The sequence below is a fragment of the Cheilinus undulatus genome, linkage group 15 (genome assembly GCF_018320785.1).
Source record: "Cheilinus undulatus linkage group 15, ASM1832078v1, whole genome shotgun sequence".
NCBI classification, from domain to species: Eukaryota; Metazoa; Chordata; class Actinopteri; order Labriformes; family Labridae; genus Cheilinus; species Cheilinus undulatus.
The window spans coordinates 10,152,351-10,171,707 of record NC_054879.1 but is presented as its reverse complement, the minus strand read 5'-3'; the positions used below and the strand labels follow the sequence as shown (position 1 = coordinate 10,171,707).

At 40.0% G+C, this 19,357-nt stretch overlaps 1 protein-coding gene across 1 annotated transcript in view; it reads right to left on the bottom strand.

Moving 5' to 3' along the window:
• Positions 1 to 19,357, bottom strand: part of tmeff2a (transmembrane protein with EGF-like and two follistatin-like domains 2a) — a 274,157-nt gene that overhangs the window by 16,826 nt on the left and 237,974 nt on the right. Inside the window, exon 6 of the mRNA XM_041807381.1 lies at positions 4,122 to 4,270. Coding sequence (XP_041663315.1) covers positions 4,122 to 4,270 — 149 coding nt within the window. The remainder of the gene's footprint in view (positions 1 to 4,121; positions 4,271 to 19,357) is intronic.

The window sequence follows — 19,357 nt, the reverse complement described above, 5'->3', positions numbered from 1 at the left end:
GACCTCACACACAAAGGCGCTTTGTAAAACTGCAAAAACAACAGAGAACACAGTTGTCACTATAAAGAGTTAAAACAGCATTTTCACTGTAACCAAACTGTTTGACATGTCTTTACGTGATGCTCCGTAGAGCTAGCATACCAGATACATTCATCTTACACAAAGTCAAAAAAGGTCCATTAGCTCAATGCTAACACATAATGGAAAATACTATTTACAGGATAATGAAAATTAGCATCGCAATTGCGGTTATTCTTCAGCTATAAGACAAAAAAAAAAAAAACTTAAACGACACATTCTCAACACACAACATCATAAGTAGTCCAAAAATAATCATACTTACAGGCATAACTTTCCAACAGTTTAAAAAAACAAACTTAAGACTGCTAGCATTAGCTGATATATAAGCGGACTCCAGTCTAGGGCTGCCAGGTCTGTTTTCTTTAATTCCCTCACAAATCCCCATTAGCCGGGCAATAGTAATTACTAAAAAATAAACAACCATTTCAGTTTCACAGACGAATTTCACATAAGGGAGAAAAGCTGTTAAAAAGCAGCCTTGCTGGTTCACGCTAAAAGCTACTCACAAAGCGTATTGTAATCTCTTGCAGTGCTATTATACAGCTTTTCTCCCTCAGCATCAGAAATTTGTTGATGAAACCAAAACCGTGGTTTATTTTTTAGTAAATATACCATATGGAGTTCCGCTTTTGTTGAACAGAGCTTGGACAGATCCTGCTTCATTGTGTAGCAGCAACTCATGACCACAGCCATGTAACAGGACAGTATAACTATACATATATATATATATATATATATATATAGTATAACTATAAAAATAACCTCTCTGGCTTTAAGACGTGTTTTTGAGATAGTGAAAGCACTCAACTACAAGTGTATCTTACACAGGAGTAATCATTCTCTGATTATTTGATTTTCAGTGCAAAAAAGTCTAAATTAAAGTTAAGATCACCACCATAATGATACCTTTTCTGTTAGTCCATGAATAAAAATTTCCATTATTTCATAGTGACTAGCTTAAGAACTAAGATGAACCTGTGGCCTCTAATAGGTTGTTTCCTCCAAGCAGTCTGGCTCAGAACAGCACAGAACTTTTTTTGTGTTTCAATAGAGCAGAAGTTGGAAAGGGTCCCAAAAAACGGACCCGTGCCATCCAACTTTTCGGGACCCTTCCGTAGGGGTACCAATCTTACCTATCAGTACCAAAAAGGTGGAGCTACACTCACAACAATAGAGGGTTGCACTGACGTCATGTCAGTGCACGACACAGCTGCTCAGCTCCGGGGTGCAAGACATGGAAGTCTGCCCTGTGAGGAGCGAGCAAAGACGGGAGAAAAATGGACTAATGTCTGCATTAATTGGGGATATTTGGACTTGACAGAGATCAAAACTGATGTCTGGCCACAAATCAAGTTTCCTGACATTTATCTGGACCTGATTTTAAGAACACAAAGCAGAGCCTGAAGGCTCACAGCCTGCTATCCGCGTTGGATGTGAAACTAACCCCCAATTTCCATGTACAGTGTGCGCGCCGCGGAACACTGTCGAATTGTAGTGCGGAGCACTCCGCTCCCTCTCTAGTCTATCAGAGCACTTCCATAATCGGTGCTCCAGACTGGCAGTGGCGCATGCCTGGAGCGACCGCTGCCACACCTCGTAAATTCACTGTCATTCAGAAAGCACCAACCATAGAAGTCACAAGCATAGAACATCCGGTTCTTTCAAAATAAAACACAATGCACGGACTCCCCATCGTAAATCATCACTATATCAACATTATATCTCATCCTGCAGCAAGAGCAAAGGGTCACCGAGAGGTCAGTGGGTCACAGAGCTACAATGGCACCATTGACGAGGAAAAGTTGACTTTTGGGGATATTTAGCCAAAGAATTTTGCATAAAACCACAGATCCTTTAAGCAAACATTAACCTTTTAACTTCCTACTGTACTCACTCAATGGAGAAAGCATAACATCATGGACTTATACTGGAAAGGATGATAAATTAACCCCAAAAAGTAAAACAGTCTGCTGTTGACATACTATTCCTGCGTCAACTCGCAGTTCTCCCATGATCTCTTCCTGCTGATCAGGGCTTTCGCGCCATGGCGCTGCACTCTAGACTTGCTTCCAGTGGGCGAGGTCGCTCTCCTTTCGGTCGGAGCAAACCTGTGGCGCTTAGGTGCGCGGTGCGCACGCTGTATATGGAAATTTGGGGTAAATCAATGCTGAAGTTTTGTGAATACGAAGCTTTTGATCAGCTGATTCTCTGTACTGTAACTAGTTATTCATCTATTTCTTTTTTTAGGTAACTTGTGAAAAGATCGCTCTGTGGTTGTTAGCGTGTTCGTAAAACTACAGGCTGCAGCCTATTTTGAAATTCGATCAGTTTGATTTTAACACCAGCTGAACTTTTACTTTATTTTTAATGTGGCAAATTCTCACAGTACAGCTCTAAATATACAGACTAAAGTAATACAGACTAAATATAGTCATATGTTAACATACCATTATGATTCTAAGCATTTCTCTACAACGTATTCTGTCAGCTGATGATCTCCCTTGACAGCGGTTAACATAATTTATATGTAGTTATTTTTTTAAAAAGCACTTTCAGCTGAAATGAAGCCGTTTAATGCGTATTCCCTACAGATTTCTGTCACTCATCTGGACCAGCAGACTTGCACTGCATGTGACTTCACATGCATGCTTTTACAGCCCACCCACCAAGTGAGGGCACAGGTGTCTGTGGAAAGGCAAACTGTTTTGGGGTTTAGCGTACCAAACCATACCAAACCGTACTGAATCAAACCAGACCCCCTGATGGAAATACGGCTTATCAGCTTCCTTCCTCCATGCAGAGACTAAAGCACACATTGCCAGAGACTCACCAAACTTAACAAGACTACAGTGAAAAGTTTCTCTTCCTTTGTGTTATTTCTAGCCCTCAGCCTTTAGTCAACTTGATGTATTAATGATATAACTTCTGTTTTTTTAGCATCAAGTGATGGATGTTCTGAATGATAAATAAAAGAGCATCAGTTAAAAGCACAACTATTTCCACATTAAAAGAAATGCAAAGCAGTTTTCCAATAACATGACAAGTGACACACTGAGGAATATTAAAAACCAGTAATCTAAATATCAAGCTGCCACGTGGACTCCAGGCTAATATGATGTTTAGTTTTCTCTCTGGACTTAAGTGTTTCATGACATTTGTTTCGCTCTCTCCTTTCCCTGATTGAGCCAGAATGAATGGAAGCCAATCGATCAAGGTGGTCTGACCCGGAGGGTGTCGCGTGGGGGAATACAGATTTCTATTTGTGTTCCAGGGGCTGGTTAGCCCTGATTGCTTTACTCCCCATTACTTCTCCAAGCCTCCACCTCGGCTCTCACGTATCGATCAATCGTCCTGTTAGTCCCATGTGGATGCAGAGGATCAAATGCTTGCAAATGTACTCATGCACAAGAAAAACAGCTCCCATTTGAGATTTTTGGGACCGTTTCTGCCTCTTTTTGCACCAAAGATGGCTTCAGATCTTACAAGGGTTCAAAGAAAACAAGTCCATAGAAAAAAGAATTTAAGATGCTGGTGCACTACACCTCAAATTCAATAACAGGGAGTAATTATTATGTGCCTTTGTCTTCTCCCACATGGATTAACAAGATGACTCGGTTTAGGGATTTAAGCACAGAGATTATTAAAAAAAACCTCTATGCCTGAGACCGTTACAAACAAATACTGCACCCAAATGAAAAATACTACACATAAAAGGAGGGATTACCATTCTGTAAAATTATCAATATACATAGCAGCGCTGTCTATGTAGGGTTTTAGGGATTATCTTTGCAGAATATTCCCAAAAACGATGAGTGGAAATACGTGCAATTATGAAATGTGGTTGAAGCTGCAGCCTGAGGGAGAGACGGTATCCTGCTGTCTGCGTTTAGCTCTGCAGGCGGCCTCATTTGCCTCCATGGCCCCAATTTAACCTGAAGTCAACACCTGCCCGAAGGACTGACGGCTCCCAGTGTCTCTGCATGTTGAGGTGTTATTGTGACGTAGAAGTGTGAATGCATGTGTGTCTGTGTGGTTCTGACCTTGGCAGTGGCCCAGGTACTTGACCTCGATGCGTTCCTGCTTCTGACAGGACTCCTCCTTCACCTGGCAGGGGTTGTCATAGGAGCGACCGTCTGAGGCACACACCGGGTTGAAGCTGATGTGGGAACAGTCGATGTTGCAGACACACCTGCGGGACAGTAGCTCTCATTAGAATAACACAAAGGCAATACTTAAATTCAAATTCAACTTTCTGGAAATAAAAGCAACAGGAAGGCATACCCTACTAGATTTTGTACATGTGATAATGTTGATTGTAGAACGTGGGGGAAAATTGACATTGTGAAGTATTTTCTGTCTGAAAAATACTGTGATTTGGAAAACATATGACTGGTCAATGGGTCAGTCAGGACAACAACCAGAAAAAAGTCAGAAAATAAACTTTCTGAAGCTGACATTGAGATGTCTGTGAATGAAAGGTCAGTTTGTGACACATTGTTTGCTGCAGCAGGAAGGTCTCTATAAAAACAGACTGGCACCACTTTGCTGCTGCACTCCAGCCTCTGCTGCAATGCCAAAACATTCCCCATTCATTAGAGATGTAATGGTATTGTTAATATCATGGTATCGCATTGAAGGAGGCATCTCAATACTGTTGTGGACACAGGACGGCTTCAAACAATAGGTCATCAGGTTTTTTCTTTCTTTTAGTGGAATAGAGCAAAATGAAGCGTACCCATCATCCTTTGTCAGTTATAGTTGCTGGAGCTGAATGTAAATGTTTGAATATGGGTCTGTCTGCGCTGTAGCCAGACGGCGTGATACTTTGTAACAGCTCCACAAAAACTGCATGCACTAAAACAATGTCACTGAAACAGAAAAGTAAAACTGTCCAAGTCAAAAAGGCACAGGCTAATTAAAAAACATTTACCTTACAATTTTAAGGCTCCCCTTATGTTGTGGGTCTATCAGCTCACATATGCACCAGCGTGTGGAGACGCTGAGCCATTATGCAGTTATCTGGGAGAAAAATCACCCCCTTTCCATGCAAATCGGTCTTAATGCATAAAGCCCTGATGCCTTAGTTCTCAACTGATATGTAGGAAGCCAAAATTCGGTCGTGAAGACATTCTCAGAGGGTCACAGATCTGTGCCAGAAAAAACAAGTGCAGCAAAAAGTCTAAGATGTGTTTTTATTTTGATGGATATGTCTCCATCTTTGTTCTATCACATCTTTTGTTCTATGTAAATCCAGTGTGCCCCATGTTTTTAAACACGTCTGGTACTGATTGAAAAATGCAGGAAATTTGGGTCAAAATTTGTTGTTGATCAAAACAGATCGCAATTAAAACACTTGATGCACCCATTCTGGTTCTAAGTTAATAACACTTAATACAGTTAATCTTGACAGCCTGACTACATACACAAGTTTGCTCAAGTAACACACAGTGAGTTTAATCAAAAAGACCAGCAAACAAACACACCAGAGGTGATGGGGGGACAGTGAGTTGCTGAAGAGTTCAGCAGAATGTCAGACCATTAAAATCTAAAACATCTTGAGTCATCAAACACATGCTAAAGGTCATTAGGCCTGATCCTAAACTCGCTCCTTAAATAATAAAAGTGTTTCCATGTCAAGATGCAAAATAAGTAGAATCTCAATTATGAATGAAAATGGGAGCATCTTTGTTCCGGAGAGGATTCTGAGAGTGTCTGACTGCAAAGGACACAGACTGAAAATCATTCAGGGATTAAAACCCAGACAGAAAATAACAGTACAGCTTGCACTCACTCAGGATGTTGGACTGTGCATAGTAATCCTGTTCTGACTGAGTTTGGCACATTAAATATGACACAATAGCAAATGGATTGAACTTTGCAGAGAGAGAGAGAGGCTGCACGGAGGGACTGATTGACAACTGATGCACCATTTCAATGTCAGGAAACTATTAATTATAAAAGAAAGGAAGTTAACAGGGACAAATGGGAATAAATAAATAATTGCACATCATGCTGCAGAGGAAACTCGAGCAGAGAAAATGGCCATATTTCTGGCACTTTCTGGTGTATTATTGTTTTGAGATAACACAGGACAGAGGTTAAACAGAAAAGTAATACATTTATAAAAACTCTCATCGCACAGCTTGATGGAAAAGTCACTGAGGATTGCAGAACAGCTTGTTCCTGGTTTAACATCAACTCAATGGTGAGCATTGGCTCCAAGTCCACAGGCATGTTTGGTATCTTGTTGTCATAGCTGAGAAGAAAAATGTGGCCTACGCGGTTACTGAGTGGAAAGTATCCCTTATTTGAAAAGTAAATTATGGTCCTTGATAGCTTGATTATCTTTAAATTAAAGCACTTATGGCACCAAGTACAAGTTGTCCATGTTTACAAAGCTTTTTAAGCACTAAGAGCAAGTCAAATTAGAAGTGCTTTAGTTGTTATCTTTGGCAAATTTACACTCACATTAATGCAGCTTTAAATAAGTGCTGTTTTTCTTCCCTGTTTATTAAATCACTTATTTCCTTCCAGAAGCAGGGGCTTTTCTTGTGGCAGAAACACAGCTTTCATTCCTCGGTAAATCAGGCTCTTACAGGATGCTCTCACTCTTGCAAATTAGCCAGCCAATTTACAGTCGCACCATAATTTTGGATGAAACTTTAAGTGTGAGTTAGTCTGTGTTTGTGTGTGGGCTTTTCTGCATGTTTGACAAGTGTATTAATGACCGTGAGAGTCACGTGCACGCAGATACTTGTGTGTGAGTGTGATGTGACCCTTGAGTGTGTGTCAGGCCTGATCAGCAGAAATTACTCCCAGATTGCATTCCCAAGACAGTTGCTGCTGAGTAGCGCTGAACGCTAGATTCTGTAATTATAAATCTGTCATTATTCTCCCGCTCTTTTCATTTTCCCCTGGTGCCAGGCGCTCACTTAAGCACAGGCATTCAGCTGTCTTACAGATGCATTTGCATACGGCCCACGTGGGCGCCCGCCAACACATTGACTCCCCCCCCCCACATGCAGGCAGACACCTTCCCAATCAGCCGTGATGATTCCTCCTGCTGACACTGATGTTGATTGAAACGCAGTGCAACAAAGCGTGGCGGTGCTCAGCTACTGTTGTGATGATGGATCAGCAAAGTAAGAGTGATGTGAAGAAAGGCTTCGTTATGCATCAGAGAAGACACAGCTGTCTCAAGGTAGGCATAGATCCAAAATCCGAGCTGACACCGAAGGTGAGCCGACGCACCTTTGAATGACCTGCTGCTGCACGGGTTACACAACCAGACTGGAACACCATGACGCCGCCGTTCAGTTTGAATAAATTACAGAAAAGAAACAAATCTTTCTAGAAAGTTGACAGCTGTGCAGACAGTTTTATTTTGTAGGTTTTTATGTCTTTCTGTGGGCAGATGTTCCTGGAAATGTTGAAGTAATCCTGAAAAAAAACTATCAATAGTGTAGTCTGTGTAGTTTATAGATTAGTAAGTAAAATCTCTGGGGCACTAAAATACTTCAAGTACTTCAGTGTTAATTTCATTGCCTAAAATAGTGACTGAAAATGTTTGTCTACTAACTTCAACAGGAAGAGGAGACTATCACTATCTAAAAATAGATCTTTGGCTGCAGCTGGTGTAGAAAATAATGAGATAATCATGGTTGATCACAAGTACAGCAACAAATAGGCAACTCTCAGAAGCAGTTCCAGCTTCCTTACATAGCACTCTCAGCAGAGGCGGATGTTTAAGGGGCAGGGGCAGGGGGGAGATTTAAGAAGGCCCCTGCTGTATTACGTGGAGCACCAGCACACTGAAAGTTGTAAAGTTGCATTTAAAGTGCAGTAGTTGGAAAATCAACTAGAAGGACACAATGACGGTCACTTTGTCAAATTCTGTCCACCAGAAGGATGCCATATGGGGCAATTAATCACATATTGTTCACTTAAAGGGTCCCTCAAGGGGGCTCTCTGTCAAATATTTTCCACCTAGAGTGCACTTTAAAGCAAAAATTGTCACATTTTGTCATAGAGAGAACTTAAGAAGATGCTTTGTCAAATCTTGTCCACTAAGAATGCACTTTTAAGGGCACTTTGTCCAACTTTCTCCAATCACAGAGCTCTTAAAAGGGCACTTTGTTGAACTTTATCCACTTAAAGTAAACACAAAAGGGCACTTTGTCTTTTTTTCCCACTTAAAGCAAACTATGTCAAATTTTGTCCAGTGAGAAGGCACTGTGTTACACTGTGTCCAATCAGAAAGCACTTTGTCAATTTTTGGCCAATTAAAGGTGCAGTGAGTAATATTTAGCCTAGTAGCATTTAGTAAAACAAACAAACTTGGTTAAATGAAACATGATGTCTACAGGTAGGTCTGTCCTAATTACTGTTTATCCACCTGAAAAAATGTGTTTTTGTTTTATATTAACTCAGAATAAGCAGTCTATTCATACATGGGGAGGGTCCCCTCCACGGGCGCCGCCATCTTGAATTTTTGCATTTTGCATGTTTTTCTGGTGAAAACTGTGGCATCCAGTGGAATAAAAAAAAAAGTGTATGTTATTTGGTCGCTTCTGTGGCGCCATAGAAACATGCAAAATGCAAAAATTCAAGATGGCGGCGCCTGTGGAGGGGACCCTCCCCATGTATGAATAGATTGCTTATTCTGAGTTAATATAAAACAAAAACACATTTTTTTCAGGTGGATAAACAGTAATTAGGACAGACCTACCTGTAGACATCATGTTTTATTTAACCAAGTTTGTTTGTTTTACTAAATGCTACTAGGCTAAATATTACATACTTCACCTTTAAAGGGCAATTTGTCATATTTTGTCCAATCAGAGAAAATGCAAAATGTTGTCAAATCAAAGGGCACTTTGATGAAACAAATACACTTCAAATTGTTTCCAATCACAGAGTGCTTTGTCAAATTTAACCAATCAGAGAGCTTTCTCCAGTTAAAAGGCACTTTGGTGGGGGCCTCTTCATATTTATCAACCATAATGGCAAAGAGAGGCCAGTTTCACAGTGTCTCTTATCATACATTTGGGCACTGGGGGAAGTGGTTGATTGAGTGAGTCTACCAGTGATTCCTGGGCCTAACTTCCTTTGTTTCCATGGCAATATTTGACATGTTTGTCTGTCAAGGTGGCTCTGTCCTGGCGACTGCAGTGACAAGATATGGTCCATCTTAATCCACAAAAATGTTCTTAAAATCTTGACAACTATTACAAATACCTGAGCAATACAAATGCATTGCAAATTTAATTATTGCTCTGTTTGGTGACATGAAGCTCAGCCCTTTTCTGAGTGTGATCAAATCCTGGTCTTGTCGCTAAGTAAAAAGCAATGAGCTCACTGAAAGAAGATGACCAGTGTTATAAAAGCTAAATACTGCAAAAAGCAATAACAAGTGGTTTAATTTGAATAAATAAAGCTATTTGAAAAAAAAAACATCTTTGTAAAATACCTAAACCTCAAAATCAACATGTCTGACATGCATGATAAATGCTGTAATAAAAATACATTGGAAAAAAGTGCTCTCTTTTTAAATTTCTTTAAGTCTAGAGGTGGTGATGAGTGCAGGCTGAGACTGTGTAGGTTCATCCATGGTCTTTCTGTCGCAGTACCCTTTTGGACACGAGCGCACACAGAAAGGTCAAGTGTGTGTCGGTGGCTGCTTGAGGAATGAAATGTCCTATCACGTCTTTACTTTGGTCAGAAGAAAAAAAAAAAGAAGAGGAGCAGTGCTGGTCAAAAGGGGTTAAATATCAGTGAAGAAGAAAAGCCAGAGTTAAAAAAACAACAGTTTTTTTCTAAGATATAATCTGATACAATCTGTAAATACGCATAGGGTCTTTCATTTTCCTGAAATGAATATTCAACCAATCACCACCAACTAAAGGAGAATGAAAGGCTCCATGTTTTCCATGCAGTGTACAAGGAAACAGGAGGGTCTATCCCAGCCTAATCTTCTGCTCACAGCTGGTTAGATGAATTTCTGGCATGTTTGAAATTTCTACACACATTCTCATAATAAGAGCAGAGCCAGGTGTTGATTCCCCATCTCTCCTGATTGTGTCTGCACAAACTTGCAACAGGGTAACATGCTTGTTTAATGCACCCAACCCTCTCTGTCAAGAAAGATATGAATGGGAGAGATGTTGACAAAGATGGACCTCCATCTAGCAGGGAATGTTTATTTTGTTTGGCTTTCTAGTTAGCTTGTGTTGACTGGTAAAGCTGAGTGTGGAGCAATCTTGATGGTGTCAGTATATAAAAGTAAATGCATTCAACTAAGATGACTGTGAGCACCAAAGGCGTTGGTATGCTCAAACAAAACTACATTTGTTTTGTATTGTGAACAAGGAAGAAATGGCAAGTGTGGATAATTTGATTCTTTTTCGCTACAATATGCTTTAAATATAATCCTTTATGTTTTTGCTTGCAATAGCACCAAAAGTACCATAGTTGTAAAAGATACTACAGATTAGCAGTCACATCTTTAACCAGAATCTGCTGCAAATGGAAAGAGAGGAGGAGAGAACATGCAGCAATGGGCGATCAAACGTGGGGAGGGGAGCAGTGTTGGGGGCTCTCATACCAGAGTCTGCTAAGTTCCTCACTGGCTAGGGGCGGCCTTGGTAAAGTGACAAACAAAGTGGTGATCTCTGATACTACACAGCCAACAGTTTTATTAATTTTGTCTGCAAATACATTCTGTTAAATCTCTTAAGGATGTCATAGAGATGCAGACATTAACATTAGTGTCTGTTGCAGACAGTTAGAGAGCAGAGGAGAGAGGCAGTGACGTCTCCTGGTCCCTAAAATTTATCTTTTCTTTTTATCTTCTGTGGCTTAGGGTGGTTTCACATTAGAAACCCTAGCCTGGATTTTAGAACACTTGATCCCTAAGCCTAGTTCTTTTGGGTCAGTGTGAACACAAGCATACTGTAATCAGGCACCGTGCTCGAGCCTGCTTTAAGAAATACCACCCGGCCAAAGCACTGGGTTGTAAAGGCAAAAACCACTGTATCAACACGACGCAGGCACATTTCATCAACTAGCATGAACAGCAGATGTGGAAGTAGGAAGAGGGTTGTCGCTGGTGTCTTAAAATAATTTAAAAAAACATAGCCTGCAGGTTGCCCTCCATAGTCCATACACATTATCGAAGAGTTGGCCCAAGAGTTGAGACAGTTGTATCTTCTTTATTCTTAGTGGAGTTGCAAAACCGACTATGTGCACGTCACCATCGACTGTATCAGACTGAATGTGTGTGACGAGATCTCACGAGACTCAAACGTCACAAGATTTCTCATCGAGGTGAAAAACCATTTCATCCTTTCTTATTACCCACGCTGATGAAATCGGCAGGGGGTCATGTAAAGGGTTCCGTATCTTTGTTTGTTTGTTTGTTTGTTTGTTTGTATGTGTACAGGATAACTCGAGAACAGAAAGTCAGATCTTCACCAAACTTTCAGGGGATATTGGGATTGTAACAGGGAAGAATCGATTAGATTTTGGTGATGATCTGCGCACCAGTTCAGTTTTTTCTCAGACTTCGAAATTTTGAACACCATAGTAATCAATGGGAGCGGAAGTTCCTCGGTGGCGCTCCTTAGGCGTTGGTCTGCCGCCTCAGACGGCCATTCTACTTAGTATTGTATGGAAATTTAAAAAAGGACTGAATGATTTGGGAAAATAATCAAATTTTTACCCAGTATTGCGATTGCGATTTAATATTTTATTTCTGAAGTTCCTTATGTCATGTATTTTTCAACAAAAACAAACAATAATTCATTCTGTACTATAACAAACACAATGTTTGATTAAACTAGGGCTGGACAATTAAAAAAAATCTAACTGTGATGATTTTGACTCATTTTGCAAATTGAATATGAACTGTTGCATTAAAGGGAATAATAATTTTAATATAATTCTCATATTTAACAAGAAATACATTTTAAAAAGGAAAAAAAAAAAAGAATTTTTGTGCACACTATTCTAAAAATATTCCACTAAAATGATTGCATGATATGCAATGCATAATGTCTCTGCTGCTGCTGCTGCTGTAAAAAAAAACTTTTGAACTGGTATTTCGTGTTTGAATTTCAGATTAAAGAAATATTGCACCTTCTGCAATTTGAAAATTGCAGCAGGCCATATTGCGATTTAATCTCATTTGCGATTAATTGCCCAGCCCTAATTTAAAACTCTGCTATCATCTTTAAAACCATCCAAACCATGCTGAGTGTTGGATAGCAGACTGTGAATAAGACTGGTGTTATATCCTGCTATTTCCTCTAGGAGGGATACAAATACTCCTGTCTTGGTTTTATTCAGACCTCCCTTCAGGAGGTTCTCAACTTCATCAGTTAAAGCTAAAATTATGTTCACAGCAAGATACCACTGGAGGCAAATGAGGGAAAAAAGTACTCTGGGTTAACCTTTAAAGATTATAACAGAGACTCTAATTTTTGCAACAGCCACCCTCAAGACAAGATTAGACTCACAATTAAAGAGTCTGCGTTATCATAAAAAGTATCTAAATGAGAATGGTTTTAGCATGAAAGGGGAGCAGTGAGAGGAACTGTGAGGAACTTAATCAAAATCTTAAGAGCTTCTGGACTAAATGGAAATTTCTTCACCATGCTGCTGTAAAAAACAGGCTTGACTCTCCACACATGTTCACAAACACACACCCACGGTGGAGGAGCTCTCAGCCATCCCGAGAGGCCACTGTTGGTCGCTGGCTGATGTCTTAGCTGCATACATTTTTAATGAGGCCTCTCACTTTCTCCACAATAGGCACTATACTGCCAGACTGCAGTGCGTCAACACATCCTAATGCTGCTCGCAAACACTCGAACACCCGCAGACAGGCGTGCATGAGCAGTCATACACATGCATGAGCCGGCTTTGTGATAAACCCTGCTATTCCTGCTTCTCTCACTCACAGAATCAGGGATTCACACGTTCTGCTGAGAGGTACAAAGGGGGAGAGGAGTGTTAAACGAAAGTTAGCAGCGTGTTCGTGATCCCGAGCGTGTGTGACACGTGTGCGTGAGGATACTTTCTTAGCAGGATGTGTCGTATTGATTAGTTCCCTGCAATTATTTCCCTCCCCTCATCCCGCCCCTCCGCCTTCAGACTGTCTGTGTGGCTCTCAAGTGTAAAGGCCACTTTACACACATGTTAACACTATCACACAGTAACGCACACACACACACACACACACACACACACACAGCAGTCAAGTCCAAAATATTCACACACAGCCTGCACATTTTGCACAAATCCTAAGCAGCAAACCTTATTGCTAGTGAACATAGAATTGATTTTCATAATCCTTAGCCTCAAATTTCAGAGTAATCCTTTGCAAAAATGAGTGAGTGAGAGATGTAAACAGGAACAGAGATAGAGAGAGAGAGAAAAAATCAGCTTGTTGAAACAAATAAAGGGAGAAATAGAGGAAAGATAAGTCAAAGAAAATTGAGTATATACACAAATTATTAGATAAATGAGAGCTTTAACAGTACCAATGCACATAAGCATAGACCAAATCTGGGCAATATGACCTAAAATTTACATTTGAGTGCGTTTTTTACTCTGTGTGATAAAGGAACTGTATCCCGATACCAAATCAGAAGGGATTACATGTTTAAATTCAGGTGCTACCAACTCCTTCTCCCCCTAACACAAGCCTGCATTGCCATACTCAACTCATGCATGTGCATAAGATCACATGGGTTAATATAAGTATCTGGTTCATTTGTCCTGCTCAGGTCTGTTAGTCAACACCACATTTCCTAATGAGGGCTTTCATAATAAAAGCACTCAAGCTAAATAATAACTATGAAACGTGCCAGAAATAGCAGGTTTAACTTTAGCAGTTACTAGTGAGTGTACAGAGCAACAGTGTTTACAGCTGCTTCTTTGACCACGATCAGAGCTACAGCCTACTTCTTTGAATCATCGTGGACTTTAAACATGGGAGCCATCGGTTAAAACCGTAAAACTGTTGTTCAAGACAGGCCCGTCCACTGAATTGACCCCTGAGAAAAACCCAAAATGGCCCCTCCCCATTGTGATTTATTGATGATATCAAATGTGTGCTGGATCAGTAGCATCGGTGCTGGCATCCTGGCTAACAGTTACCTCATTCTGGAACTGAAGTGTGTCCAGCTATAATGGGCCTGATGGTAAAGTTCTTTATTTGTGCCACTTTTTTACCTCTTTTAACCAGTTTTCAGACCATTTTTGTAACTTTCATTTGCTACTTTTCATCAATTTTGAGCACTTTTTTACCCAATTTGCATCTTTGTACCCATTTTTGATGCAAATCCATTTTCATCATTTTTTTCTCACCCATTTGTCCACTCTAAACCTGTTTTACCACTTTTTAACCTGTTTTCACCACCTTTTCAGCTGTTTTTGCCACTTTTGACCCATATTGCCTTTGTTGGCCCATTTTTTTGCCCTGGTTGACTCTTTTTTCCACTTTTTTTTACCCTTTTTCTCCAATTTAAACCCATTTTTGCCTCTCTTGGCCTTTGGGTTTGCTACCCTTTGAACCGATTTTCCTACATTTAAGCAATTTTGCCACTTTTTGCACCCTTTCCACCACATTTTCTGCCCATTTTGTCTCTGTTAAGTCATTTTTGCTACTTTCCACCCCCTGTTGTCTCTATTAACCCATTTTCCTCACTATTAACCCCTTTTCACCACTTTTTATGCCAAATTTGGCTGATATTTATTGCATTTCCCTCTTTGTTATGCTCATATTTGCCAGTTGTAACCTTTTTTTCCACTTTTTTTCTGCCTGATTTGACAATTATTATGCCATTAATGCAACTATCCACCTATTCTTTGCTTCTGTCAACACATTGTCACCACTTTCAACCTATTTTTATTCTATTTTGAAGAAAGCAATATATTATGGCATATAAATAAGACAGAACTTGAATTTGAACTGAATTAAATTAGACAGATAGATAGATAGATAGATAGATAGATAGATAGATAGATAGAAAACGTGAATATAAAATGAAACAAGAATATGGTATGTGGTTATCACAGCTTAACTTGATGATTTTCCTGACCTCCATGCCCCCCTGTGCTCCACCATATCTATATTCAAACAAAATTAACGCCCTCATATCAAAATGTAAGCCTACACCTACATTGCCATTCCCTGTGCTTTACAGTGTAATAGTAGGCCTATTTGCTCTATAAAATGTATTAAACATAATGTCTACAGCAAAAGTACTGGTGATTTAAAGGACTATATTATATAAGGAGGAACTAAGATAAGACAATAATGAAATAAAAAGATAACTAAAATTTGGACATGGAAGCTTTTATTTTGAAATGTTCCCATTGGGTCACATGATTTCCTTTCATATCAAGTATTTCATTAAAACAAGAAAACAAAATAATTGGGGGGAAAAAAATTAGACCAATTTTGTTTTTTGTAAATTAGTTTGTCTTGCTTTCCATATTTGTGGCTGAAATGAAATAATGGGGAAATTGCTTGTTTTCCCATTTTTTCATTGTTTTTTCCAGAAACGAAAAATGTCTCCTTTTTCTTTTTTTTTTCTTTTTTTTCTTCTGATTTCTGGTCTCCAACAGGAAATAGAACTACAAATCAACATAAAATAACTATAAAGACATAAGAAATCTAACGTAACTTCAGTCAACAACTGGTGACTATCCGACTATAAATAGATGTTAAAGGAACTCTGAAGGAGCAGGCTTTTCATGTCAAAGAGCAAATGTTCTCTCCATTTGTTAACATGAGCGGTGCACTGAAGGCTTCCAGTGGTTTCTGTATGTGTGGATAAAAGGAGCAGGCATGAGGAGAACAGTGTCAGCTCCTACTTTGCCTGTTGGCCTGTGACTTTTTCATTCAAAGTCCTTTTTTGCTCTCTATAGAAAAGCCTTCAAAAAGGACACAAGCGCAGCCTTTAAAAGCCTCTCGCTCCTCTTTCAGGGGGTCTAAACCCAGCGAGTGTCCCTGCACTCCCTCTGTATGACTGCCCTGCTATCTGCTCCTTCTCTATCTTAATTCTATCATCACCAAATGGTGCTATTGATGGGTTTGAAAGCATGGGTTTTTGTGGGTAATTACAGTTTTACACCACAAATGGATCTAAATGGGTTTTCGTGACACTTTATTGATCCTTGAGGGGTAAATTGGTCTTTTTTTGCGTGCAGCCTGCCTGAGGAATAAGAAGCTAGAGGGGTGCTGTAAGGATAGTGAGGCTATTTCCCTCAGTGGGGTCAGACTCACTACAGTTCAGCCAGAATAGGTTCAAAATACATGCAGCCTTTTGGAAACATTGGCAGATTATTCTATTTTTCCTTAATTCAACCCAGACAGTGAGTCACACATGATGACTCATATATGAAATATCATTTCTCTCCTCACTGGACAGCTCAGTGGAAATCAGATGATGATTTTAATGACAGCAACCCTTTATTAATGTAAACATGAGCTCTTCTGGCACAACCTTTGTTTTTGTCAGAAAAAAGCCTTAAAAATATCATGTCCTGCAGATTTTTTCTTTATATCATGCAAGTGGAAACATTTCTATGTAAATAACAGCCACTAGTGTATTTTTATAAACACTATGTGGACAAAAGTGTTTGACCACACCTGTTAATTGTTGAATTCAGGTGTTTCAATCAGACCTGTTGCCACAGGTGCATAAAATCAAGCACCCAGCCATGCAGTCACTATTTGCAAATATTTGTGATACAAAATGGGTCGTTCCGAAGAGCTCAGTGACTTCAGGTGTGGTACTGTGGTGGATGCCACCTTTGTTATGAGACAGTTTGTGGAATTTCATCCCTGCCTGATATTCCACAGTCAACTGTATGTGATATTATTAGAAAGTGGAAGCGTTTAAGAACAACAGTCACAGACCAGACCACGTAAAATCACAGAATGGGGTCAAAGACTACTAAGGTGCATGGTAAGTAAAAGTCACCAACGCTCAGTTTATTCAATAGCTGAAGAGTTCTGAACTTCCATGGCATAATGTAAGCACAAAAACTGTGCAGTGGGAACTTCATGGAATGGGTTTCCATGTCCGAGCAGCTGCATGCAAGCCTCACAACACCAAGTCCAGAGCTAAGCCTCACATTAAGTGATGTAAAACACACTGACATCGGACCCAGGAGCAGAGGGAACATGTTCCGGAGAGTGATGGATCAAGCTTCTCTGTTTGGCAGTCAGATGGGTGAGTCTGGGTTTATTGGATGCCTGGGGCTGTTTTTCGAGGTTTGGGCTAGGCCTCTTATCTGCAGTGATGGTCAATCTCAATGCTTCAGCATACCAAGACATTTCAAGACATTCTGGCTGCTGCCATGAATTTCTGACAGCCCCTCTCAAGTCAGTTCATCTGAGATGTCATCTCTGTCAGAATGCTAAAACTTTTGAAATTAAATTGGATTAAACTTCTGTTTAGTACTAGGATATCAAAATTTAAAAACTTGACCTGCAAAACCTGATTACAAAATGTATAATAAAGCTGAGTCTGCTTACAGGAAAAAGCATTTCTTTCATAAAACATTCCACCACAGCCAGCAAAGCTGACATAGCTCCATTAGCTGCACAAGCTACATATAGGTTGTTTCCACCAAGTGGTCCGGCTCAGTTCGGTGCAGAACGGCATGCATTTTTTTGCGTTAACATATAGCAAAAGTTGGAAAGCGTCCCAAAAAAATCTTGTGGAAAGCCTTCCAAGAAGAATTGAAGCCTTTGTGGCCAACTGGACCAACTCCATATAAAGGTCCGTATATTTGAACACAGTGTCATTACAGCCCATGTTGGTGTAATGGTCAGGTGGCCTAATACTTCAATCAAAGCTTTTAAATTATAAAACAGGGTCATCTGATTTCACTGTTTCTTAGACTGACACAGCTGCAAAAGTTTACTAGTTGACTTTCCAGCAAAGTTCTTGATTATTCCACAATGAACCCTGCCTGATGGGAAAGATAAGTGTTTGTTATGACATTATGTTGTTTTATTATGTGTAATATTTCACAGTGTGACACAACCAGAAATAAGACAAACATGTCACGGTATTTCTTCCTTTTCTTGCCATGTTTTGACAAACTTTTCTGACATTATCCAAAATGTTGATACATCATGTACCAAAGTAAGGGAGCAGACTAGCCATAAATGTCAGACACCTTTTTACAGATGAACGTTTCTAGGCTAAAAATGAAAACATCTGGATGAACTCAGAAGTATTTATAAATCCAGGCTTCTTTTGGTAGTGTGATTTTTCATGTGTAGAAGTTTAAACCATTTTGTCTTACTTTAGTAACCTGATAGACCAGATAGTCAGTTTTACAATTCCATCCATGCATCCATCCACGCATCCATCCATCCATCCATCCATGCATCCATCCATCCATCCATCCATGCATCCATCCATCCATCCATGCATCCATCCATGCATCCATCCACGCATCCATCCATCCATGCATCCATCCACGCATCCATCCATCCATCCATCCATGCATCCATCCATCCATCCATCCATGCATCCATCCACGCATCCATCCATCCATGCATCCATCCATCCATCCATCCATCCATCCATCCATCCATCCATCCATCCATCCAACCATGCATCCATGCATCTATCCATCCATCCATGCATCCATCCATCCAGCCATCCAACCATGCATCCATCCATCCATCCATGCATCTATCCATCCATGCATCCATCCATCCTTGCATCCATCCATCCATCCATCCATCCACACTTATCCAGGTCCCTCTCCCCAGTGACACTTTCCAAATCCTGTTTGAGGATCCAGAGGCGTTCCCACACCAGACAGGATATAGAACACCTCCAGCACACTCTAGGTCTTCCCTGTGGTCCACTTCCTGCTGAACCTGCTCAGAAGACCCATTTCAGCCATGCCTAAAATCCCATTTCAACAGCGTTTCTGCCATTTTTTGCCACTTTTGACCCATTTTTGCTACTTACAAAAAACATCCACTTCAACAGCTTTTCAATTGTTTTTTCCACATTTTTCCACTTTCAACATGTTTGCCACTTTAAACCCATTTGCTAATTTCATCATTTTTTCCTCTGTTAACCAGTTTTGCCTCTCTAAATACAAATCAGCCTCGTTAATCTCTTTTCATCCCATTTTTACACCTTTTCTGCCAATCTTTGCTGTTTTTTCCCCCATTTCTGCCACTTTTTTAACCACTTTCAATATTTGCTATGCCATTTATAATTTCTCTCCA